Raw genomic sequence first — 21,999 nt, forward strand, 5'->3', positions numbered from 1 at the left:
TTTCATGTTGAATTTGTGGAGTTTTGGGCGGAGTGGTTGGAGTGGCGCGTGGGTGGTTGTGGAGGTGCAGGGAGACGACATTAAGCCGTGGAAGAGAGGAGGGGAGGAAAAGGAAGCGTTTTGGGCGGCGGTGGGCGATCTACGCGCTGGTTTTGAAGTGGCGTGTGGGCCTCACGCGCGGTTCCCGAAGGTGGCGCGTGAACCCCACGTGCGGCGGCACGTGAACATTAATTTTTGAACAGTAAATTTTTTGTAAAAAGTAATTATGTACAGTGAAAATGTAAAAGTAAGTTACGTACAGTAATTGTAAAAGTAATTTACGTATAGTAATTGTAAAAATAATTTACGTACAGTAATTGTAAAAGTAATTTTATGAATGGTAAATCGGTGATTAGTATTTACGATGAAATAGTACATTGGTGTACATGAATACGTAAACAATACGTACATGTACAATAATACATGAACAATATTTACGTGAACATTAATTATGTAAAATCTGTAAATTGTTGAACAGTAAAACAGTAGTACTAATTCGGCATTTGAGGTTTTACGTAACGTTTCTAACCACTTTTTATACAACTAGGTGATCGACAAAATATGTGAAGGATTTGCTTTCGGTATTGTGGAAATTACGCTCAGGAAAATAAGGTGAGTAAATCTCACAATGACGAGTCTACCCTTGGTGGTGATTCATAATTTCGTTTTATTTTAAAAAATTGAACTATGATATGAATATGATATAGTGGGTTGTGTATGTGTATAAATGGTAAAATCGATACATATATATGGGTTGTTATATTATATATTGTCATATTCGTATTTCCAAATGAGTTTATTTATAGCATTGATATTTATTTTATTTGAGCATAAGTCGCTTGGTTTGTGTACAATAACATGTGAGGATTGTTTTGTACGTGGTCTTAACTTGAATTATGTTAGAACGTTTTTTTGTCTTCGGACCTGTTGGCAAATCAGGACCTAGCATTGGCCGGGTGACAGTTACGATTCAGTTAGAGCTCTAGTCTGTCTGTCAGTGTACTGCATGAGGGGTAACAGATGTGTTACATGCTTATGAGTACCCATATTTTTGGATATTGGGTGAGAGATGAGTTGCCCAATGTCTGATGGCGTACTACGTGAGGGATAACAGATGAGTACTTGGGTCTCATGAGTACCCGTATTATAAATGTATTTGGGCAAACAGATGGGTTGCCCGATTCCTCATGAACACTTATATTTTCAGATATTATTGGACAACCAGATGGGCCGTCTTGTGACTCATGAGTACATTTATAATTAAATGTTTTCAATATTTTTCTCATGTATTACTATGCGTGTTATACTGTTGTTTTATTCATACGAGCTGCAAAGCTTACCGGGTTTGTGTTTACAATCCCGGTGCACCTATTCGATGATGTATGAGATAGTTCTGGAGGTGTGGATTAGCAGAATTGGAGGGCTACTCTGAAGATTTCGAAGTTTCTTTATTTTATTTTGTGGTGAGGATTGAGAGGATTTTACATTTCCATTTGATATAATGTTTGAATTATAAATTGGTTTTGTAATAATCAATTCGACTGAGATGCACTATGAACTCAGCAACGATACGCTGTGACTATAAGATGATTTCGATTTACTGAGATTATTTTAAAATTTTTCATGACCTCGATTTTTGAGTTTAACACATTAAAATTTCGGGATCGTGACAGCTAAGATGCATTAAACATGACAGATAGATTAATTTAATCTACGAGTAGATGTATTACAAACAAGGCACTTTTGGTAGCTACGGTGCTACTCTTTTCTTCATAGATTCTTGTGAAATAGCCTGGTAAAGCTTTAGGACTATTTTCCGGTCAATTTTTAATTGTTCAGACATTTTCTTTTTTGCTTGCTTCAGTTTTCCAGTGCTGGGTTGATAATTTGATTTCTCATTTGTTGGTGCATCTTGTAGTCTTTTTTTCATTATTTCAATGTACTGAGGGTTCAGGCATACTCCTGCTCATCTGGCGAAAGGAAATAATGGAAAGCAGTTCCATGAAATCATGAATTCATTCTTCAACTTTTACTTTCTTTTAGTTCAAATTGCCATCGATCACTAGGGTCCCGCGTACGAACAAATTTTTGTTTTTATTTTATTTTATTTTATAAGTAAATAAATTGTATTCACAAGATAAAAGTAGCAGTATAAAATATAACATTATAACCTCTGTAAAAGCCGACGGCCACCAACTAGCAGGTATGTTCACCCTGTTGCATGAAGCTGGTGAAATTAAGCTAACAAATTAAAACAGAGGAAATATAACTCCAATGAACAATAACAAAGTGAGTTAGAACGGAGTCTGGACTCATTTGGTCGGCTATGCTCAGTAAATAAAACAAGAGTTTTTTTCACCAACAGTCCCTCAACTCTGGTGTACCTACCAATGTGATACCTCAACTCTTAATCGTACCAATGTGATACCCAGACTCTAGTATTGCTATCATTGAAGTACTTCCGTTAGTTTTTTTAAACTTTTCCGTTATCTTGGTGACGTGGCAGGTACGTGAGGCCCACAAAGAGGGTTAAAAGACAAAATTAACCTCATCTGAGAGGAGCAATGTTTTTTCCGCCCTTGCCCTTTACCTTGAGAAAGACACCCAACAATTCCAATTTTGGCGCCAATTTTCACTCTCTACTCCTTAATTTGTGTCTAATATCTAAATTAAAGAACTACCGCCAACCAGTCGACCACAATCTGATAAAACCTAGATCAATCTCATTTTCTATTTTTACCCTAGCACTTGTTAAACTACCAGAATAAATATATAAATTTATATGGAACATCTCATTCCCACAATCTCATAAGAATATAAAAACACATAACTTAACGAAATTCAAATACATGTTTAAGTACCATTAGTTGCCACCTTTTATGTTGATCTGCCATGATTTTTGCTTGTAAGAACTAATGGTACATGTAGTTGAATTTCGTTAAGTTATGTGTTTCTATATTCTTATGAGATTGTGGAAATGAGATGTTCCATATAAATTTATATATTTATTCTGTTAGTTTAACAAGTGCTAGGGTAAAAATAGAAAATGAGATTGATCTAGGTTTTATCAGATTGTGGTCGACTGGTTGGCGGTAGTTCTTTAGTTTAGATATTAGACACAAATTAAGGAGTATGGAGTGAAAATTGGCGCCAAAATTGGAATTGTTGGGTGTCTTTCTCAAGGTAAAGGGCGGGAAAGACATTGCTCCTCTCAGATGAGGTTAATTTTGTCTTTTAACTCTCTTTGTGGGCCTCACATACCTGCCACGTCACCAAGATAACAGAAAAGTTTAAAAAAAACTAACGGAAGTACTTCAATGATAGCAATACTAGAGTCTGGGTATCACATTGGTACGATTAAGAGTTGAGGTATCACATTAGTAGGTACACCAGAGTTGAGGGACTGTTGGTGAAAAAAACTCATAAAACAACGACCAAAACTAGCTTCGCTACGTACAAAGTGTTCTCGTTAAACCGTTGTACAAAGAATCAATAAACACATCTTTGAATCAAGAACATAGATACTTATAGTAAGATAAAACCTAGCAAGTTGATACAATACTCACAAATCCATGTTAGCTTAAAATTGTCGATCTCGAAAAAATTCATTAAACAAATCTTTGAAACGAGAATATAGGCACATAGTTACTTCTAGTACCGTAGTACGTAAGCCTTGCAACTTGCAAGTTGATAAAAATACTCACAAATCCAGGTTAGCTTGAAATCGTATGGCTACTTAATTTAAATTTTATTATTTAAGTTTAATTACGAGTGTTTTTTTAGGAACTCATCTCCACCTATAATGCAAAATCATTGATTCTCCAAACAAAATCAAATCAAATCATCTCTTCTATGATGTTGATCGGAGGAAGCAAATCAAATCACGATTATTGATAGATATGATTCAATCATCCAAGTGAATGGGACATTACAATACACACACATCTATATCGACATATACATATCTGTCAAAATGCATTCAGCTAATAATTTACTTATAATTTGCCAGCCAGTTAGTAGTTTTTTTATATATTGGAGACCCCATACTACTACTACTCAATCGATCGTGAAGGTGACAAGTGCATGCATGGAAACGAGTCGTACGGCCCATTTTGACCATAATACTGAATATATCTCAACCTCAATGAGCATAGCCAATGTGACTTTGCAACTAAAATGATCGTCACTCACCCATTAATACTGCTCTAGCTAGCAATGATCAATATGCAAGCTGCTGCAAAAACTCACATCGGATCCTCAGTGGTTCTAAACCATCCTATCCCCTTCGCATTGTTCTTGAAAGTCCTCATTCATCAATGTTGATTGTCGTTGGGGTACCCACGTACCATATACAGAGACAAATCCAGGATTTAATAATAAGATGTGCTAAATTTCTGTGAAGCCCAAAAAAATTTTAAGGACTTCGTAGTAGAACAATGATAATTTCAACATGGAAATAATAGTTTACGCCTATTAGAACAAGCCAGAAGACTGAGATTCAAGTTAAATGAATTATCATATGTACTATATGTTGATAAAAAAAACTAGAAAAACATAACAAATAAACCCAAAAAACTAATATGAGAAGTTGATACGAATCAATCGATATATACATGAGATTTCTTAATTAATATGATTATGGATGATGATTTTTCAAATAAAGTGATTAGAATTTTAGAGTGAAAGAATTGCAGAGGACTGAGATGAGAGAAAACAGAGTCATGGAGCGGTGGATAAGAAAAATAGTCTTGACTTTCAAACTATTTTTTCTTATATTTTTTTTCTTATGCTCTAACATATAATAAAATTTGAGTTTCTTTTGAAAAAATGGGATGAGCTGCAGCAAACCTCAACCCATCTCTGCATGCGTGCCTGACCATATATATCCCATCATGATAAAATTTCTGAAACCAATTTTAAGAGCCCTAGTTGATCGATCCATGTATATATGTTAGTACTCTACAACACGCAAAACTTGTAGATCGTACTAGCTATATATTCTTGTGGCAGAATAATGGCAGTCAACAACACAATCGGCTTAACGATTGAGACAAAAATGCTATTGAAACTCATGAGACATTCTAATGCATCATGCATGCATCTTATCAGTTATCATTAAACTAAGACAAAACATAACTAGAAAGGCTTAAACCAATACCTATCTTGATGACATATTGATGAACAGTACGTTTTGGTAGCTTGCATACCAAAACCAGATCAGTTCAACGTCCATTTTGGAGATCCTAATCAGTTTTCAAAAGCTAACTACATACTCCAAATGCCGATGATTTGCCAAACTCTATTGCCCAATTTAGTTATTTATCAATTTTACAAGAAAAACTAGCGCGTAGTCTAGTTGGTATATTTTAAGCTTGAAAAATGGACCACATCCTACCATGACGGACGCCTTTATAATCAAGGAGATGACGATGTAGATGATTGTGCTCGCTCAAGTAACCATAAATCATATAAGAGGTTTACGCAGTTTGATACGTTTCTCTTCTTCAAAATATACGTACGTCTAAGTGAATTTGAAACATATGTTTATCTTCAAATATATATAAGAGTTACATACTTAGATATTTGACAAAGTTTTCTCAGTGATCGAGATTTCAAACAATTATGGTTATATGTCAAGTGTGTAAGTCGTTAAGTATTTCATTTTAAAGAAGAAGAACTTCTAAACAGAAATACAATTCAAGCAACATGAAAATGCCGGTCATTATCTCTTTCGACGCTAAAATAAATATATCTAAATCGAAACAGAACCTCTGTAAACCACGAAAGCAGGGGCGGATCCTTTAAGAGGCGTGAGGGGGTCATAGCTCGCGTCAAGTGAAAAAAATTCTTTTAATTATGGTATAATTACACCATAGAATTATGATTTAATTGCTATAATTATGATATAGTTGTATATACTAATATTATATTTAACTTTTAAATATGGTATGATTGTGTAATTATTAGTATTTAAATCAAAATTTCATACTAAATTGGTCTCTCCGGAAATTTTGGCCCTTTAAGAATTTGGTTCTAAGTTCCGCCACCGCATGAAGATTTGTAGGTAACTTGGAATCAGTGGACAAGAAGCTGTGGATTGGAGATTCAAAAACGTTAAAAACAATTAATGCATACATATCACATGAAATTGAATTTCTCCAAAACATTCCATATACGAACAAAGTCATCAGACAGCAAGATTCGAGAATCCAGAAAAATGATGGGTAGAAGACAATATATATGAAATGGTTGGTTCAATGGCTCCCATCCCATAGATATGAGCTTTCAATTCATTGTACAAGTCGATCAATAATTCGCTTATGTGGGCTAGCTTCTCTTCTAGATTGGATTTTAATTTGGAGAATGTCTATCTCAGTGTATACACTAGGGGGTTCCGTCCCGGTTGGATACAACTGGTTTTCTTCAATGTACGGCCACCAACTAGTACTACTGTCATTCAATATACTTTTGTCATGCATTTCTCTTTGAATTTAATTTGTTTTCCTTACAAGTCAGGGCTACGTTTGGTTTGAAAGAGAGATTTCCCTCCACAATTTGGGCTAAGAATGAACACCGTGAATTAATGGTTGGATGTCCTGCAAAACTCTGTGTCGGTGAGCCTTCGGTAGTACTTGACGATAATTCATACAATGATCATATCTATATTTAGTATAATTTCGATCCTTATATCTATTTTTATACAAAAGACACATGTTTTCAGAATAAATGTTATGCATATATCATATTAATAGTTAGGGTTACTTCATGAGTGTTTCCTTAAAAATCCCTTAAACGCACATGAACAATTGTAAACGCTAGCTATCGCACGGACTAGTTATATATCTTATGATTTTTGTTATACTGTAGTTAAATCCATTCCCTAGCTATATGTATGTTTTCCTGGCCCCTCTCTCTATTATATATATTTACAAAAAATATTAGATCGATTAGTGTTTGATGGAGAAACGAAAGAGTTATTTGGCGAGCTTAATTACTTAATTACTAGCTTATACGCGTGCATAGGTAGCTTTTAAGTTTCTTATGATGATTACAGACTTACAGTTGCAGAAAAACTCACTTACAAGATAAAAGATCAATGGAATTCTTACATATATAAGGATCAAAGAGTTCATGCATGAATATATGAATACACAAAGACATGCATGGACGGGGTGAGTGGAGTGGCCCTAGTGGGACTGCATCCGAGGACAAGCCAAAAGAACACCAATCTCCATAGTCGAAAGCTTTAGGGTTCTGGACAAAGAGAAAAGGATACTTATGGAATTTTGATGCCACAGGCAGGCGGATAGTGACGGTCGCGGCCACTTACCACCTCCACTAGATAGTGGTTTCCTTAAAAAACGACGAGCCAATGAGATTCAAGATGGTCGGACTCAGACATACAGCTCGGCATCGATCTCATGACTCCCCTGAGCCGCCACCGTGGAGTATGTCACTATTTCATTTCCGAATGACTAACTTCTCCCTCCATCTCGTAATTCTCTTTCACTTCTGTAGCCCTGTGAAGATTAAAACAAACTAAGAGGCCAGGCTTAAGCTCGAAATAGAAGAAAATGAAAAATGCTACAAGTTACTACTTGCTTTTCTTTGTATGCGTTCTGTTTAGTTCATATTTTAGGAAAAATGCACAAGGAATTGGTATTAAGAAGTTCTATTCAGTATGATCCTACGGTTTTTCGGCAAAGATCTCATTAGTGCATGGCCTCCCCAGTCCCCACCTAGCTAGGGTTTATAGCTTTCTAGAATATCATCTGCGTTTCCAGTGGCCATTGCAGAGGTGACCGCGCGTAACTTTAACCTTCACGTTGGCTCTTCCAATTTTATTAAATGGGTTCGTTGATCTTAGTTCAGTAAGCATATACTTAGTTTGGAGTGCTAGTATTGATTCTTGGTGGGTCGTCTACTCACCAATGTATAAACCCGTCCTTAAGAACGATTATTTCATATTTTAATGTCTAATGCAAAACAAAGGAAAATTTTAAATAGACCGGCCCTTCATGATTAAAATGAAAGATTTTTTTTGATACAAGAAAATAAATTACAAACAGAATCCCATAGGGCATCCAGATTTAACAAAATAAAAAACAAGGACATTAGAAGCCTCAAAGGGCACTTGATCAACCCATGATCTCGCATGCAATGTGTGACCGAGATTCGCAACAGCATCGGCGACGAAATTAGCTTCTCTAGGAACATATTTGAAGCTAATTTTCCTAAAATCTTTCACAAGAATTTTTATATCCTTTATGAGTTTCCGAATCCTCCAAAGGGGGGATAATGATCCCATTGATAGCGTCCACCACCATCTTAAAATGAAAGATATTTGATGAGCTTACTTCCACTATTATTTCGCCAAAGAATGGATTTGGTTTATTTTTTTAGAAAACAAGTCAGGAGATATTCTGTAGCACTCGAATTATATAGAAGATACATTAAGTAATTTAACATGTGAAATTAATTAAAGAACACGTGAAATTAGTTCCAAGTCCCGCCTGATGATTACAATCATATGAGTTAGATTGGAACAGCTAATATTCGGCACAAATCCTAATTGAAACAAACGCTACACATACACATACACATACACATACACATACAATTCTTAATTGCCACTTACTGTATTCCTAACTTTCTTGACTGCTCTACTGAGTAGTTCTATAAGTTGTTTTGTATCACTTCGTTAGCTTTAACTGGTAAGTTGTTGGTCTAATCGGTCTTGCACGACAAATTAGAAACAATCCAGACATGAGATTTCAAATCGGTCAATTCTCACACAAGGATACCATAAATATAATTGATGGAAAAATGCTCATGAATGATGCATAAGTATAGCGACGTGAGGAACCTTCTAGATTTACAATGGTCATTAATTTTAAGTTTCAACTCTAGTATATATACAAACCCTACTATATGTCATTTACCCCCAGAAACAAATTGAGCATAGAGCTTTACGATTACATTAATCCGGCCAAAAATTATAATATACCTGGTAGAAGTACTTTAAAGCCGAAAGAAGAATATCTCGCATATAGTAAAATGGCTTATACCTTCCATGCCATTGGAACAAATCTCCACCATTCAATCCCTCATTCCATCAAGAAACACAACCACCACCCTTATTTCTGGCTCTCAGTTTTACTATAAAAAGGACTCAAATCTCTCAACTCTGCAGCATCATCAAGCATTTGTGCATAAGCACACGAAGAGCTATTTTGAGCAACTCATTCATTTCTATTTTCTAAGCTCCCAAAAAATGCAGGACAGCAAAGCTATTGTGGAGGCTTTGTACAAGGCACTGGCCAAAGGCAAAACCGAGACGCGTACGGTGGCGAAGTTTCTAGCTACTGATCTGGAATGGTGGTTCCATGGTCCTCCCAAGTGCCAGCACATGATGAGGGTGCTCACAGGAGATTCCGGTCACGTTGGCTTCAAGTTTGAGCCGAGAAGCATAACTGAGGTTGGTGACTACTGTGTTATTGCTGAGGGCTGGGAAGGAGCTCAGGCTTACTGGGTTCATGTGTGGACGATCAAGGACGGCTTGCTCACTCAGTTCAGGGAATATTTCAACACCTGGCTGACTGTAAGGGATCTGAAGCCGCTAGGGTGGAAGGAGAGTAAAAGTTTCACAGTGTGGCAGAGCATGCCAAGGGACCTGTTCCACCGTTCTTTGCCAAGCCTTCTGCTAGCTATTTAGTTTAATAACTAATAATTGATTACCAATTAGAGTAAGGCTTTGTTGTACGTACAAAACTTAATTAGCAATCCAAATATGAAATTTCGAGAGAAAAAATAAGACTGCTGGTATTGCGGTTGAAAAAGTATAATCAAAAGACAAACCTTTTGCTATGTTGAAAGTTGACAAATGGTGAATAGAACTTGATGTTTTTTCTTGCAGCGAAAAGTAAATTAATGGATCCTAACTGAAACCTGGATATGCTTATGACAATGGAGATCAGACTACTAACCAATTTTGTACCCCGCAGATAACTTGGGGTTACTTGGTACGTAAACTTCATTATAAGAAGACCAATGACCGCGAATCTCTTTAACTTTTGCTACACGAGTGTGTCTCTGATGCGTAGGAGAGGATATTAATTTGGCAGTAACAATGAGGATATCCCTATAACCCTTAGTGCAATGTTGACGCTAAGACCAGGTTCTCCTGACATTAATCACGTCATGTAAAAGGGGGTATTAGTCTGATAAATTAATCTGGGATCGAAGAACGATTCCTTGTGCAATGTAGCAACCAAGGACTTCTAACTACTTCCAAGATCGGTATGATCACAAGTAAAATGTTCTCTTATGCTGACATTTCAGTGAACAAATGTCAGATGAGTTGATTTTGAATTTCTGATCTATTGAGGGCGGATGTATACGCATGTGCACTGAGACACCATGTCTTTTGTTCTAGGGAATTAACAACTGGGGTAGATGATAAAGATGACAAGGAGGTCAAAGGTGATGGCACAGTCCATACCATACTGCTACCGGAGAGTTTGCAGGGGACAAGACTGTTCTGGAAGTGTTGCAATATTTAACGAATCCATTGCCCTTGTCTCCTAAGATGGGTTCAGAACTCTCTGAGATAAGAAAGAGGGATGTCTTTGACGGTGTTAAAACTTTCTGGACAAAAAACCTAACTAATGCCGCCCACACTGCGCTCTTTTGGCATCAGAGCACGAGTTACTAATGGCAGACATAGATGTGTCCCGTAATGTTTACCTAAATGTTTGAGGATAAGTTCTTCGCTACATTTATGTATCTACATATCGAGTAGAGGTACACTGATCTAGTGAATGTATCGTGGACGAACCATGTTTGAATTTATCATACTCATGGCGATGCTAGCAAAGCATTTCAGAGCTACTTTGTCCATGCATGCTCATGGGCTTGAAAGTAGTCAGCAAGCCGCAGATAGTCCTGCATCCAAATCTAGTAATGACACTCATGATAGACAAGTGACTCTTAAGGCTAAATGAACAAACACATCACATTGAAACCTGAACTCTACATGGAAAAATAATGATGATATGATTTTTTTACAGAACCATTATTGTAGAAATTTGGCGATTAGCCTTGATTTGATATTTACCTCACTATATTACACAGCATGTCTCTGCTTCCTAGTACATTACAAACATCAACAGTGACCGAAGGTTGCCCAAGGGCCAAGCCACCTCAAAGGAATTTATAATGAAAAAGTGGAGATATTGGCAATACTAAGAACTGTATATGGTTCTCTCTGATGCCAAATCAAGCAGTGTCCGGAAGAACTGGTGAGGATACATGGGTGGTTCCTCTGCTAGTGCCTGAGATGCACAGATAAAGGTCTAACTGGTTAGAAGTTCCTAGTATCTGATGATCTACATTGTGGGTGGCATCATTTGTGAGCTCTTAAAAATGTACCATCCGTCATTCCGAAGAGGTTCATTTGGTCTTTAATTTTTATTCAAAAAATTTTAAGTATGAATTACCATATGTTTTTGTCATTTTGATTACTAAGAAAAGCATTTAGTCTGAAAGGAAATGTTTCCATTACTGCAATGCAAAATCCAAAATGAGTGAATTCAATTTCTCCCAAAAGAAAAATATGTGTTTCCAAACTTAATACCTGATGAATAAGAACAGTGGAAGGTGTCATTCCAGGCACTGTATTGACCTCTATAACCAGCACCTACAAATAATGAAATCAACAACAACCATTAAGGAGGCATTTTATTGTTAAAAAAAACGACAACCAGGTTGCATATTTCACAACAAAAAGAAGTTCAATTAAAATTGTAAATTGCTCATGTTTTAGCATAAGAAAGAAGGAAAGATGCTTGTTTGATATCTTACCTCTCCACTATCCACATTGACAAAGGCATCAATTCTTGAAAATCCTTCTAATTCTAGAGTGTTCGCGATCATTTCAATATGTTGTTTACATTTCTGCAAGGCCTCGTGGCTGAATTAAGGAGAAAGAACATTAGACAGAAGACTACGAAGGTATATAAGAAAGATTCTTCAAGTCAAACTTGAGACATGTTCGAACATTCTGAAACATAATAAGCAACAAAGTGCCAATGATTCCCTATAAACCTCAAGGCTGCGACTAATCTCAAACCTCAAGACTCATGTATGGTACTTATTTCAATACGACTCTCATACCTAGGCTCCATTTATATGACACTTTGCAGAAGAAACATGCCATGCATGAATACTGTTATGGGAACAATGAAGGGAAAAGAAGAATGCAGAATGAAGAATCCATAAAAAATCGGGCTCCTTTGTTTATATTGTTTTATAGAATGTAAAAGTACTTGCTGCAACCTAGAGAATTCTCTTTTAACAAAAAGAAACATCTTTAATTGTAACAAAAAAAAAGATCCATCTTTAATGACAAACCTAATAATTGATGATGGAGGTGGAGTAAGATTGATTCCAGTGCCACCTGCCATGCAAGTAATTTATGATAAATCAGATGTCTGCCCAAAGCTTAAAAAGAATACCCTGAACTGTAGAACAAAAATTTACAAGAAAAAAATCTTACCCTGAAATTTCTCTTCAAGTGATAAAATATCACCACTCTCCTTCACAGTGATACTGGGACTCAACGAGTGCATTAATCCTTGTTTCCCAATAACACCAACAGTTATTTCCACCCATCTACTCTTTCCATTCCACATGAGGTGATGTCCATTCTCATTTATGGACTTCGATGAAACAATTATATCATCCGTATCAATAAAAGGTTCAAAGATTAGGAGCTCTGGAGGGGGGCTTGGCATTTCAATCATTCCATGTTCCTAAAGTGAAATACCGGGATCAAAACTCGAAGAAGGTATTTAGTTTATTGTAATGCAATATAAAGATGATCTACTCATCCCCAGATGGAGAGATCAAATTCAGTGGCAATTGTCTAAGTAAGCCTTAGAATGGAAGCACAGCTCAATCACATTACAAATTACTTGGCGCCAGCGACTTGAGGAAAATGCAACATTCTTTTTTTAAAAAAATTTCAATAATTCTGCTGGAAGGAAAAATAATATGAAAAAAAATAAGATAAATTCAATTGTCACTGAGTAACAATACTGGATAGTATTACACATGATTTGTTAAGCAAATGGAGTAATAATGTATACTGAATCTCAAATAAGATGCTATGAAAGGACAGAGGTCACACTAGCTAAAAGCAATGATTACGAATTTAAGATCTTATACCTTTGACAAACTATTAGGGGGAATCCGAAGGAGACAGTCCTCCAATGCTTTTACATACACTGATAGGTCTCCATCGCAGCTGCATGCATAAACCAGACAGAGTACATCAGAACTCCATAGGAAACATGATTTGTGCGAAAAAGAAGAAGAAGAAGCTTTTTAGTGTTATCATCACTGACCACTCATTGAAAGCAAAAACAAAAGTGGATAACCCTACCATAACCTTGCAACTCCAGTTGAGCATCCATCTCTTGCCGGTTTCACACATAATGTTTCACACTGAAGCTTGGAGGTCAATTCATGCCATACATTTGGTATTGGTGCACTAAGGAGCTCATCTTTTCTTCTCAAATCTTTGTTTATGGTTAGAACCCCCAAGTCCGATAGCTGTTCATTAAAAGATTTCAGAATGCTTATGTACTCAGAAAAACATGCGAGTCATATCAAAGCATAAATAAAACAAAACAAAAAAAGTCCAATTCCTATTGTTGGATATCTACTATGATTTCGTACATGTTTAAGGGCAACTGATGTAGCGACTTTGTCCATACAAATCTTTGAAGCCATAACACCAGGACCTTCATTTGAAAAATAAAAAAAATGGTCAGCCATAAAAACTGAAAAACGATTCTTGTATCAAGTCTTGATTATAGAATATACCTGTATGTGGAACTCCTTCAGCCTCCAACAAAGACTGAAGTGTGCCATCTTCACCAATGCCTCCATGCACTATTAAGAATTACAAAGAACATATTACTTCAATTCTGATTCTGATCTCTATGCAATAGTGCACAGATCCTGCTCACATGCCTATTGATATTGATTTTCACTAATTGTGATCATATTAGTATACAACTTGCAAGTATAGAAACCAATTAAAAGTCGAACCTGCTAAGGCTTCCGACTTGAGGGGTAATGTCTATACGACTAAGAATTTTAAGTGATAAGTAATAACAGAGAAAATTATTTGATATAATTATGAGCAAACCATTTGATTTGAGGGGTTGTGTATATACTCTAAACTACTAGTAATCAATAACTAAAAGCACCCTACAATTTCTGTCTGCAAAGATATTCAAGACCCGACAAACTGAGAAACGTTTTTAAAATTTCATGAGTCAGACACTAGTTAGTAAGAACGTTGCACGGTGGATGAAAAATTAAATGCTACTATTCATATATGAGATTGGTTTAAAAAATCAAAACCTGCAATAAATACTGTTGCCTTGACTTCCTTGGCTAGCTTGATCCACTCTTCAATAGAGAATTTAACTGGCAGTTCATCAGTGATATCGAATCCGGTAAACCAAGAATGCTTCTTGAAGCCTTCCATAAGATCATTGATAACTCTGTTCCTTAATTGAGATGTAAGTGCAGCTCGGTTTGGTTCTATTGCCTCTACACATGCAGCAAGAACTTCCTCTGTGGTGTGCCTTAGCACAAGGGAATAGCTGTTCACAAAAAAAAGCATATTATATAAAGCACAACTGTTTTGGAGAAGTATGACCTATTATCCCTACAGTTTCTATCAAAAGATAGTTATAAGTTATAAGTAGCCATGGAACTTTTCATGCTCACTCACAAATGATTTAATGAATCACTGCTTATTCTGTAGCGATTTTAGATATCATGGTTCTAAAGGACTTCTCTGCCTAGCCCATGATACATAAATACTTAACTCAAAATATTGACATATCTTCTAGAAGTATGTAAACGCATATGAGTTTCTGTTTCACAAAATTAACTTGTAGGTTGTGATGATGGATCACTACAAGGGTCAAACAAGACGGCACTAATCTAAGCCTTTTGTCTAATTACACCCACTGCACACACATATATATATGTACACCCATTGTGGGAGAGAGAGACAGAGACAGAGACAGAGACATACGGTAATGACCAAACAGTTCTGGAAGTTGCATCAACTTCATCTTTCTCCGCATCAATACCGGAGGAATATCCATTCGTGGGGGCAAGCAAGCAAGGAAGTACTTCCAGCTGCAGTCAGCAAGATTGTCAATTTCAAGCAAAATCAAGCCTGCTATGCATTTGGTTGAACATGATTTACTGATAACTACACTTTCATATCCATACAATGATATGATCCTGGGTCCCTGACTAGATACTGAAGATGGTCTTACCAGACTTGAAAACAGACTTACTAAATTCTTCAAACGCAAGTTTGTAACTTGGTGTAACATTCCTCTTCCAAAGGAAAACAATAAAAGATCATGCTTATACCAACACAATTATATCTCTCGGAATACTGATTCTATCATTATCTCCTTCCCCCATTCAGAATACTTCTAGACACATCTTGAAAGCTAAGAAATGTCCCACCCTTTGAATATTACAGTAAATCTTAGCATACCCAATCGATATTTATTTAGAAAATGGAGGCCCCCTGAATTTGAATACTTACATCATCAAAAGCTTGCAAATTGAGCCAAACATTTGTTCCGCTCATAAGAGATACTTGCCTCTCTGACGTGTCTCCTCCAAAAAGAACAAAAACTTTCTGAGTGCCTTCCCAATCATCTTTAAGCAGCGGGGATTTTACTGTTTTTGGCAAATCGCCAGACACACCATCACAAGATGCAAGATGCGGAAATCGCAAACAAGCATGATTAATGATGCTCCGGAGAATATTTGCATGAGAAAACCCAACCTAGATACAAAAAGGGTATTTTGAGGCGAAGTAGTGGCACCAAAAAAGGATTACTGTAATAACTACTATGTCAACAAAAAAATACAAATGGGTAGAATGTCATGCACAAAACCTTTTTTATGAATTTTAATTCATGATTTAGCTATGTGAATATATCTGAAACTTCACAGCAACAGCACCTGAGTAAGTAGTCCTTAAAGGCATATATGCCACAACAACAATGCAAAGATGCTGCTGTTGTAGTGATTGATGTAAAATGCCAAGATACTATTGAAATTTTGACAACATGCAAAATACTTAAACAATGATAAACCATCAGTCACACCATAATCGACTTCTATTACTGACCAAATTACAACTGAAGTACCTTTGAGGCTTGCTGGAATAAAAAGCTGGTCTGCTCCATACCACTAATCTGAATGATAAAGTAAAGATGATGAGAAATCTAAGAACAAACACCCAGAACGCATATTATTAGGTGAGTAGTCACCCTTCTTACCAGGTTAATGTCAGTGTATAATATTGTACCCATTTCAGTCCTTCCAAACATGATATCTGGTGATGACGGTACATGAATAGAATTAGGCAGAAACCATCCATCGATTCGAGCAAAGTCACGAAGGCCAAGCTTTTTGAATAATTGAGATGCTCCATCTCGTATATTTTCAATGACTTCAATAGGAAAACGAGGTGGAGTATGATATGCAACCTGTGTAGTATCCATCAAATGAATACGCTAATACAAGAGCGTTTTGCACATAGACGACTAAAGTCCTGAACCTTTTAGATAGATACAAACATGCAGACATATATACCAAAATAGTATGTAATTCTGTAAGGTCCACCACTGATCTACCTGTTGTGTTGGAAGATATTTCCTGCGGTAGTTGAAGATTGCATCCTTCTCTCTAACATCTACACTACCACGGAATTGAAGTTCCACCTGGTCATTTCAATGAACACAATTGATTATACATATCAGAATATTAGCATACCTAGTGTGCCTACATCATTTTTACGATAGATGGTAATAATGTCCACAATACTTCAACATGCTTTTTTTTTTTGAGAAGAACTTCAACATGCTATTTGTAATACACTAATTCTATAGAATGGATCAAACTGATACATATTATTTGTAAGACTTCATCATGGAGAACATGTACCTCAGTTGGTAATAGTACAACAGGATGAGAATCTGTACCATACCCTACATCAAGAACAATTGCGGTAAATTCACTCCCTCCTTCAAGAAATATTTCAATAAGGACTTTGGAATCAATTCCCTGTCAAACAAAAGAGAGAAATTTTAAAAGGGAAGGCTTCCTACTCAGAAACTTATAGCCAAATCTTTTCAAAAATAAATTGCAGGTATAACACCTTCCGAAATCATCTCCGAAGCCAACATGTTCCAAGTTCAGGATTGACTATAAGATCTTCCCATAACATTTGAGGTAAGGGACTACAAAATATAAATCTAAGAATTAAAACTACCTCTGTTATAATTGCATTAGCTTTGGCAAGAGAATCAGCTAACCCATAGGCAACTGTAACACCAATGCTTGAACCTGCTCGTGCTGGTTTTACCTGGAACATGTATTAAACAGGGATAGATCATAATCAGACCTAATCAGAAAGCTATTCCACCTTTTTTTTTTCGTAATGACACTAAATATGCTTACCACAACTTTCCCCGAGTTAGGATCTAGTTGATTTTTCACAAACCACTCCGACAGTTCAGGTTCATCTGCTTCACTTCCCTATGGGTCATTAAAATTAGAGAAACCAGATGAGAAAAATCGACAAGTACATAAACCATAATTAATTAAATTGTAAACTATCAGAAGTACTTTATCATCATTCCTCAATAACTTATCTTAGATATATTTACAGTAGGTGATTACAAACATAAAAAGATCAACTAATGATCTCATAATAAAAGGATAAAAGTCAAGCAACCAGACAATTATTAGTATAAGAAAATGTCAGCACTTATTCACACAAAATAAAAATGCTGATCCCTCATATCTGGACAAAGAAAAATTTGACACAAGTGTGATAATTTATTAGATTAGAACGCAATAAAGTTCAGATTGACAGATTGTACCTCTACTAAACAACTGGGTACAGTTACAAATCCATGTTTGCTGAGCTCCAATGAGGCATTGTGCTGCCAATAACTCAAGAGAAAGACAGTTAGAAACTTACTATCATCTTATTTCATTTTCCATATTTTTATATATTAATCTACATAATATAATAATAGTCACTGCCGGTTAGACATCCCGTACCTTGTCGAATGCTTGACGACACTCATTTGATCCCGTGCCAACAAATGGAATGTTATACCTTTCCAACACCTCCTGAAATATCATTGAAAAAAAAACATTAGTAAAGAACAAAAAGAACAAGAATTTCATACACGCTTCTTGTCATGGCACAAAATTTTATACTACACTATACCTGAATGCCACCATCTTCCCCAAATTGACCGTGTATGACCGGAAACACTATGTCCACATTGACAGCAAGGTGATCCGCAAAGTCAGACCATGACTTGAAACCTTGAGCCAGGCTGCACAAACACATTCTTAACCACCTAAACACACTTCCTCACAAGCTACACCGAAACAGAAATTGCGAATTCAAAACTACTAACACACCTTTCGAGCTTGAAATCAAAATCTGCCGGAGTGTTGGAGTACACCTGTCAATGTACATGACCTTATAAACCAAAACACAACAATTACGAGGATTTCGCAGCAAATGAGAGCTATACAAACCAACCTGAGCAGGAGATATCGCAAACGCATTGAGCTCCGAGTCAATGTAGTAGCAACTCACATGTAAATCATCTCCCTGATTCAAAATTTCACACACACACACACACACACACACACACATTATAATCCAAGCACATTTCAATTCCGAAAATCGCAAAGTAATAGTAACTACAAAGTCTACAATAGATCAATTAGATTGAAGAAGCTCACTTGAATGTGATCAATCACTGATCTAGCCGAGTTGAGAGAGATTCCACGCTCGGCGGAGGGACCACCGCAGACGACGCCGACTCTCAGAACCCTACCTCTCTCCTTCTCCTTCTCCTTCTCCTTCGCATCTCCCTCAGTAACCACCGCCTCCGCAGCAGCGCGTGGAGCTCCGGCGCCGCGGCACCGGGTGGAGGAAGCGTGAGTTGTGAGGCTGTGGTGGAATCGGAGGGAGGTGAAATTTGGAGTGAGGATAAGAGGCTTCTGTGGTGCGGCGTCGTTTTGGTTGGCGCGGAGTAAAGTGACGAGGCTGGAGCCCAAAGCGAGGGAGGCCATCGGGAAATGATCGGCGAGGAAAAGAGAGGGGAGAGAGTGAGGTGGTGATGTGTGAGAAGGGCATTGGTTTGATTTTTAATGGGAGGGTTTTGGTTTTAAAGAATTAGTTTTCAGGCGGCAGAGAGCAAGGCCAAAATTTGGAGGGAGTGCCGACTTTGCTCACTGGCCGTTGCTCGTTGTCTTTTCCGGTGTTATATGAGACAAATACATTACCAAATTTCGTCGCTTATTATTATTATTATTATTGGTTCATATTTTGTCACTTATTTAACCGGAGTCATTGTTTTGGTTATTGTTGGTCAGATTCTGATGAATAAAATAAATTAGTCTAAGGTTGAAAGGATCGTTTGTTAGGAATTTTTTTATGTGGTAAGTTTTTTGGAATTTTCTTCTTGTCCGATTACATTGGAAATCATTGAATAAGATTAAATTTAAGAGGTCAGTTCTCTAGAATTTTTCATTTATTTGTGTTATATAGAGAGGGATTTAGATCATACGCATGCATACTTGATCAGTTTTTTTTTTTTTTCAAAATTTCTCTTACGTATTTGGTTACTATAGGGAAGATTGAACTTTACATAATAGGGACCCTTGTTCTCTTTAGATTGGTGCGGGTACTGTATGAAGTCTTGATTAATGAAACTACAATACGAGGAGAGACTATAAGTATTAAGTGTGTTTCCAGGTAATTAACGGGAATGGGTACAAAAAGCCTAGACTAAGAACCTTGGGTCTTCTAATCCGGCACAATCAAGCATTATTTAAGGGGTAGCCAAAATTGCCGACCAATAAAAGAAGAAGCGACTTGAAATGAGAAATTATGCCCATGCTTACAGGCGTACGTGGGATATGTGTTTGACCCTGTCGATATGGGACTGATCCCTTCATGATATGAGTAGATTTGGGCGTTATAAGCACTCTACAACCAACACCATCACACACATAACATGCGCTTCCTCCGATACTAGGAAGTTGAGGAACATGTCCCTTAAGGTTTAGGGTCTAGTTTTGCTCCTTTTTTTATTCAGAGTTGTGAAACTTCGACACTAAAGCATGTGCCGGCTTCTTTTTATAGGAAAAGTTTGAAAAAAAAGAAAAATAGAGAAAAGTATAGGGGGCATGAACAAAGAATAATCAATGTGACTCTTCTCTCTCTCTCTCTCTCTCGGAGAGGGGGACACAAGCTAAAACCAACCCTCATTTCATTTAGATTAATAGTACTTTGTATGAGGGGGGAGGGGACATAAAACCAAAACTCCGTGCTACAAAACCATATCGTAGGAGCCCACCTCATGTATTAGCCTATGTGATACAATTATGTCAGTTATGAAGTAATGAAGACCCAAACTTCCTCCCTAACGTAAGTAAACAGGGGATTAGCCAACTTATTTAAGGTTTACTGAGCATAGGGTTAGATCTTAAGATCGACAGCACTGACAGCAGTGTGGTACTGTGGTTAACAGCCAATGCCCAATAGGCCATCGGGCCAATAAACCCATTTAATTTGCCATGGAGTCAGCTTTTCCACCTTTAAACCTATTGTTGGACCTCAATTCAGGCCCAAACTCGAGACGAAAGTACCTTTCTTCCGAGGTATTTCTACTTCTCTAATTGTTGCTTCACCGATGTCCTTACTCTTCACTAAACCATGAACCACAAGCAAAATTCGAATTCTGAACTAAGACTAAAATAAATCTGAACATACTACAGCTTAGCGCAGCCAGAATTTGTGACCAAAGAATTAGCTAAAGCAGAATAATTAGTAATCAATAATAGTATCTTTCTAGCTATAATTGGCTCTTAGATAGAGTAAGTAAACCATGAACTTGAATCAATCTAGTGTTCAGACTATGAACCTGACGAAACATCCTGCCTAATTACCAAAATTATGTAAGTGTTTAACAAGTGGGGACTTAGTAGTACATCAATAAATGTTATATTAACTTTTCGTGAAATCATGATCGAATGAGAATAGTATTAAATATCACATCGTACCGTATATAATCGTAAATTATATCAATTATCACCGCCTAGTACATGGATGTGCGTCACTAATGTTATAGTGACTAATCAATACCTAGAAGCTCAAGTGAAAACCATCACATCCTGTTTAGAATATGCAGCTCATAACGATGGAATCATGAGTTATATGCATGCAAAATGGTGTAAAATTTATTATGAGTTATATACCTGTAACTATCAATATAATTAGTCTTCTGAGTTGTAACCCGGCCCTAGAACGTACAATAATATCTTAGCTTTTGCTAGCTCATGCAAATTGTTTCCCTAAAACCCCTTCAATGATTTGGAAATTTTAGAAAGAAAGGACCACACCATAATCATCATAGTTGTCCTAGTGATGGTTATAAGGCACTAAGCTAGTTGTTTCTTAGAATTAGTACCTCGGTTGGTGCCTTTGCTATTCGATCAATCCCAGTCATGGAAGGCTGGCTAGCTAGCTTACATACCTTTCGAAGGGTTTTGGAGAAGGACTACAGAATCGTAATATAGTCTTATGTTTGTTCTTTCAGGTATGTGATAATCATGACTTTTCTCTGTCGACCCTTATTTGGTCTCACCCTTATTTGGTTTTATGTTTCTTCTTTCAGGCAAGATTATTGTTTCAAACAACTTGATCGATCTCGATCCTATCATGTCTCTATTCAGACGAAGAGTCAGTGTGAGATCGAGATGAAGTATGTATGCGCTACAGCCTGTTGTTCTGTTCATTTTCTTTCC

General features: G+C 36.7%; 2 protein-coding genes across 2 annotated transcripts; one reads left to right on the forward strand and one right to left on the reverse strand.

Moving 5' to 3' along the window:
• The first annotated feature begins 9,289 nt into the window (after window positions 1–9,289).
• LOC126800275 (wound-induced protein 1) lies at window positions 9,290–9,815 on the forward strand. Its single transcript, XM_050527603.1, has one exon. The coding sequence runs from the start codon at window positions 9,314–9,316 to the stop codon at window positions 9,752–9,754; it is 441 nt and encodes a 146-aa protein (XP_050383560.1). The 5' UTR covers window positions 9,290–9,313; the 3' UTR covers window positions 9,755–9,815.
• A 1,241-nt stretch (window positions 9,816–11,056) lies between these two features.
• Window positions 11,057–19,360, reverse strand: LOC126800223 (uncharacterized). The gene is made up of 24 exons (XM_050527542.1): window positions 18,928–19,360; window positions 18,722–18,793; window positions 18,598–18,641; window positions 18,398–18,509; window positions 18,226–18,297; window positions 18,042–18,104; window positions 17,617–17,694; window positions 17,429–17,521; window positions 17,101–17,220; window positions 16,791–16,877; window positions 16,434–16,643; window positions 16,302–16,349; window positions 15,689–15,934; window positions 15,158–15,264; window positions 14,473–14,717; window positions 13,927–13,995; window positions 13,780–13,844; window positions 13,484–13,653; window positions 13,267–13,345; window positions 12,596–12,851; window positions 12,451–12,496; window positions 11,902–12,010; window positions 11,675–11,737; window positions 11,057–11,372 (listed from the first exon to the last, which is right to left on the reverse strand). The coding sequence occupies exons 1-24, from the start codon at window positions 19,258–19,260 to the stop codon at window positions 11,283–11,285; spliced, it is 2,877 nt and encodes a 958-aa protein (XP_050383499.1). The 5' UTR covers window positions 19,261–19,360; the 3' UTR covers window positions 11,057–11,282.
• Between the last annotated feature and the right edge of the window lie 2,639 nt (window positions 19,361–21,999).

Source organism: Argentina anserina, chromosome 6, assembly GCF_933775445.1.
Source record: "Argentina anserina chromosome 6, drPotAnse1.1, whole genome shotgun sequence".
Taxonomy (NCBI): Eukaryota; Viridiplantae; Streptophyta; class Magnoliopsida; order Rosales; family Rosaceae; genus Argentina; species Argentina anserina.

Bases quoted from the DNA above. Each gene is read 5' to 3' on its own strand.
- LOC126800275 (XM_050527603.1), top strand. From the start codon at position 9,314: ATGCAGGACAGCAAAGCTATTGTGGAGGCTTTGTACAAGGCACTGGCC.
- LOC126800223 (XM_050527542.1), bottom strand. From the start codon at position 19,260: ATGGCCTCCCTCGCTTTGGGCTCCAGCCTCGTCACTTTACTCCGCGCC. The intron at 18,510-18,597 runs GTGTGTTAGTAG...GTGTTTGTGCAG, and splicing joins TTTGATTTCAAGCTCGAAAG to CCTGGCTCAAGGTTTCAAGT. The intron at 11,373-11,674 runs GTATTAAGTTTG...TGTGCATCTCAG, and splicing joins CCACTGTTCTTATTCATCAG to GCACTAGCAGAGGAACCACC.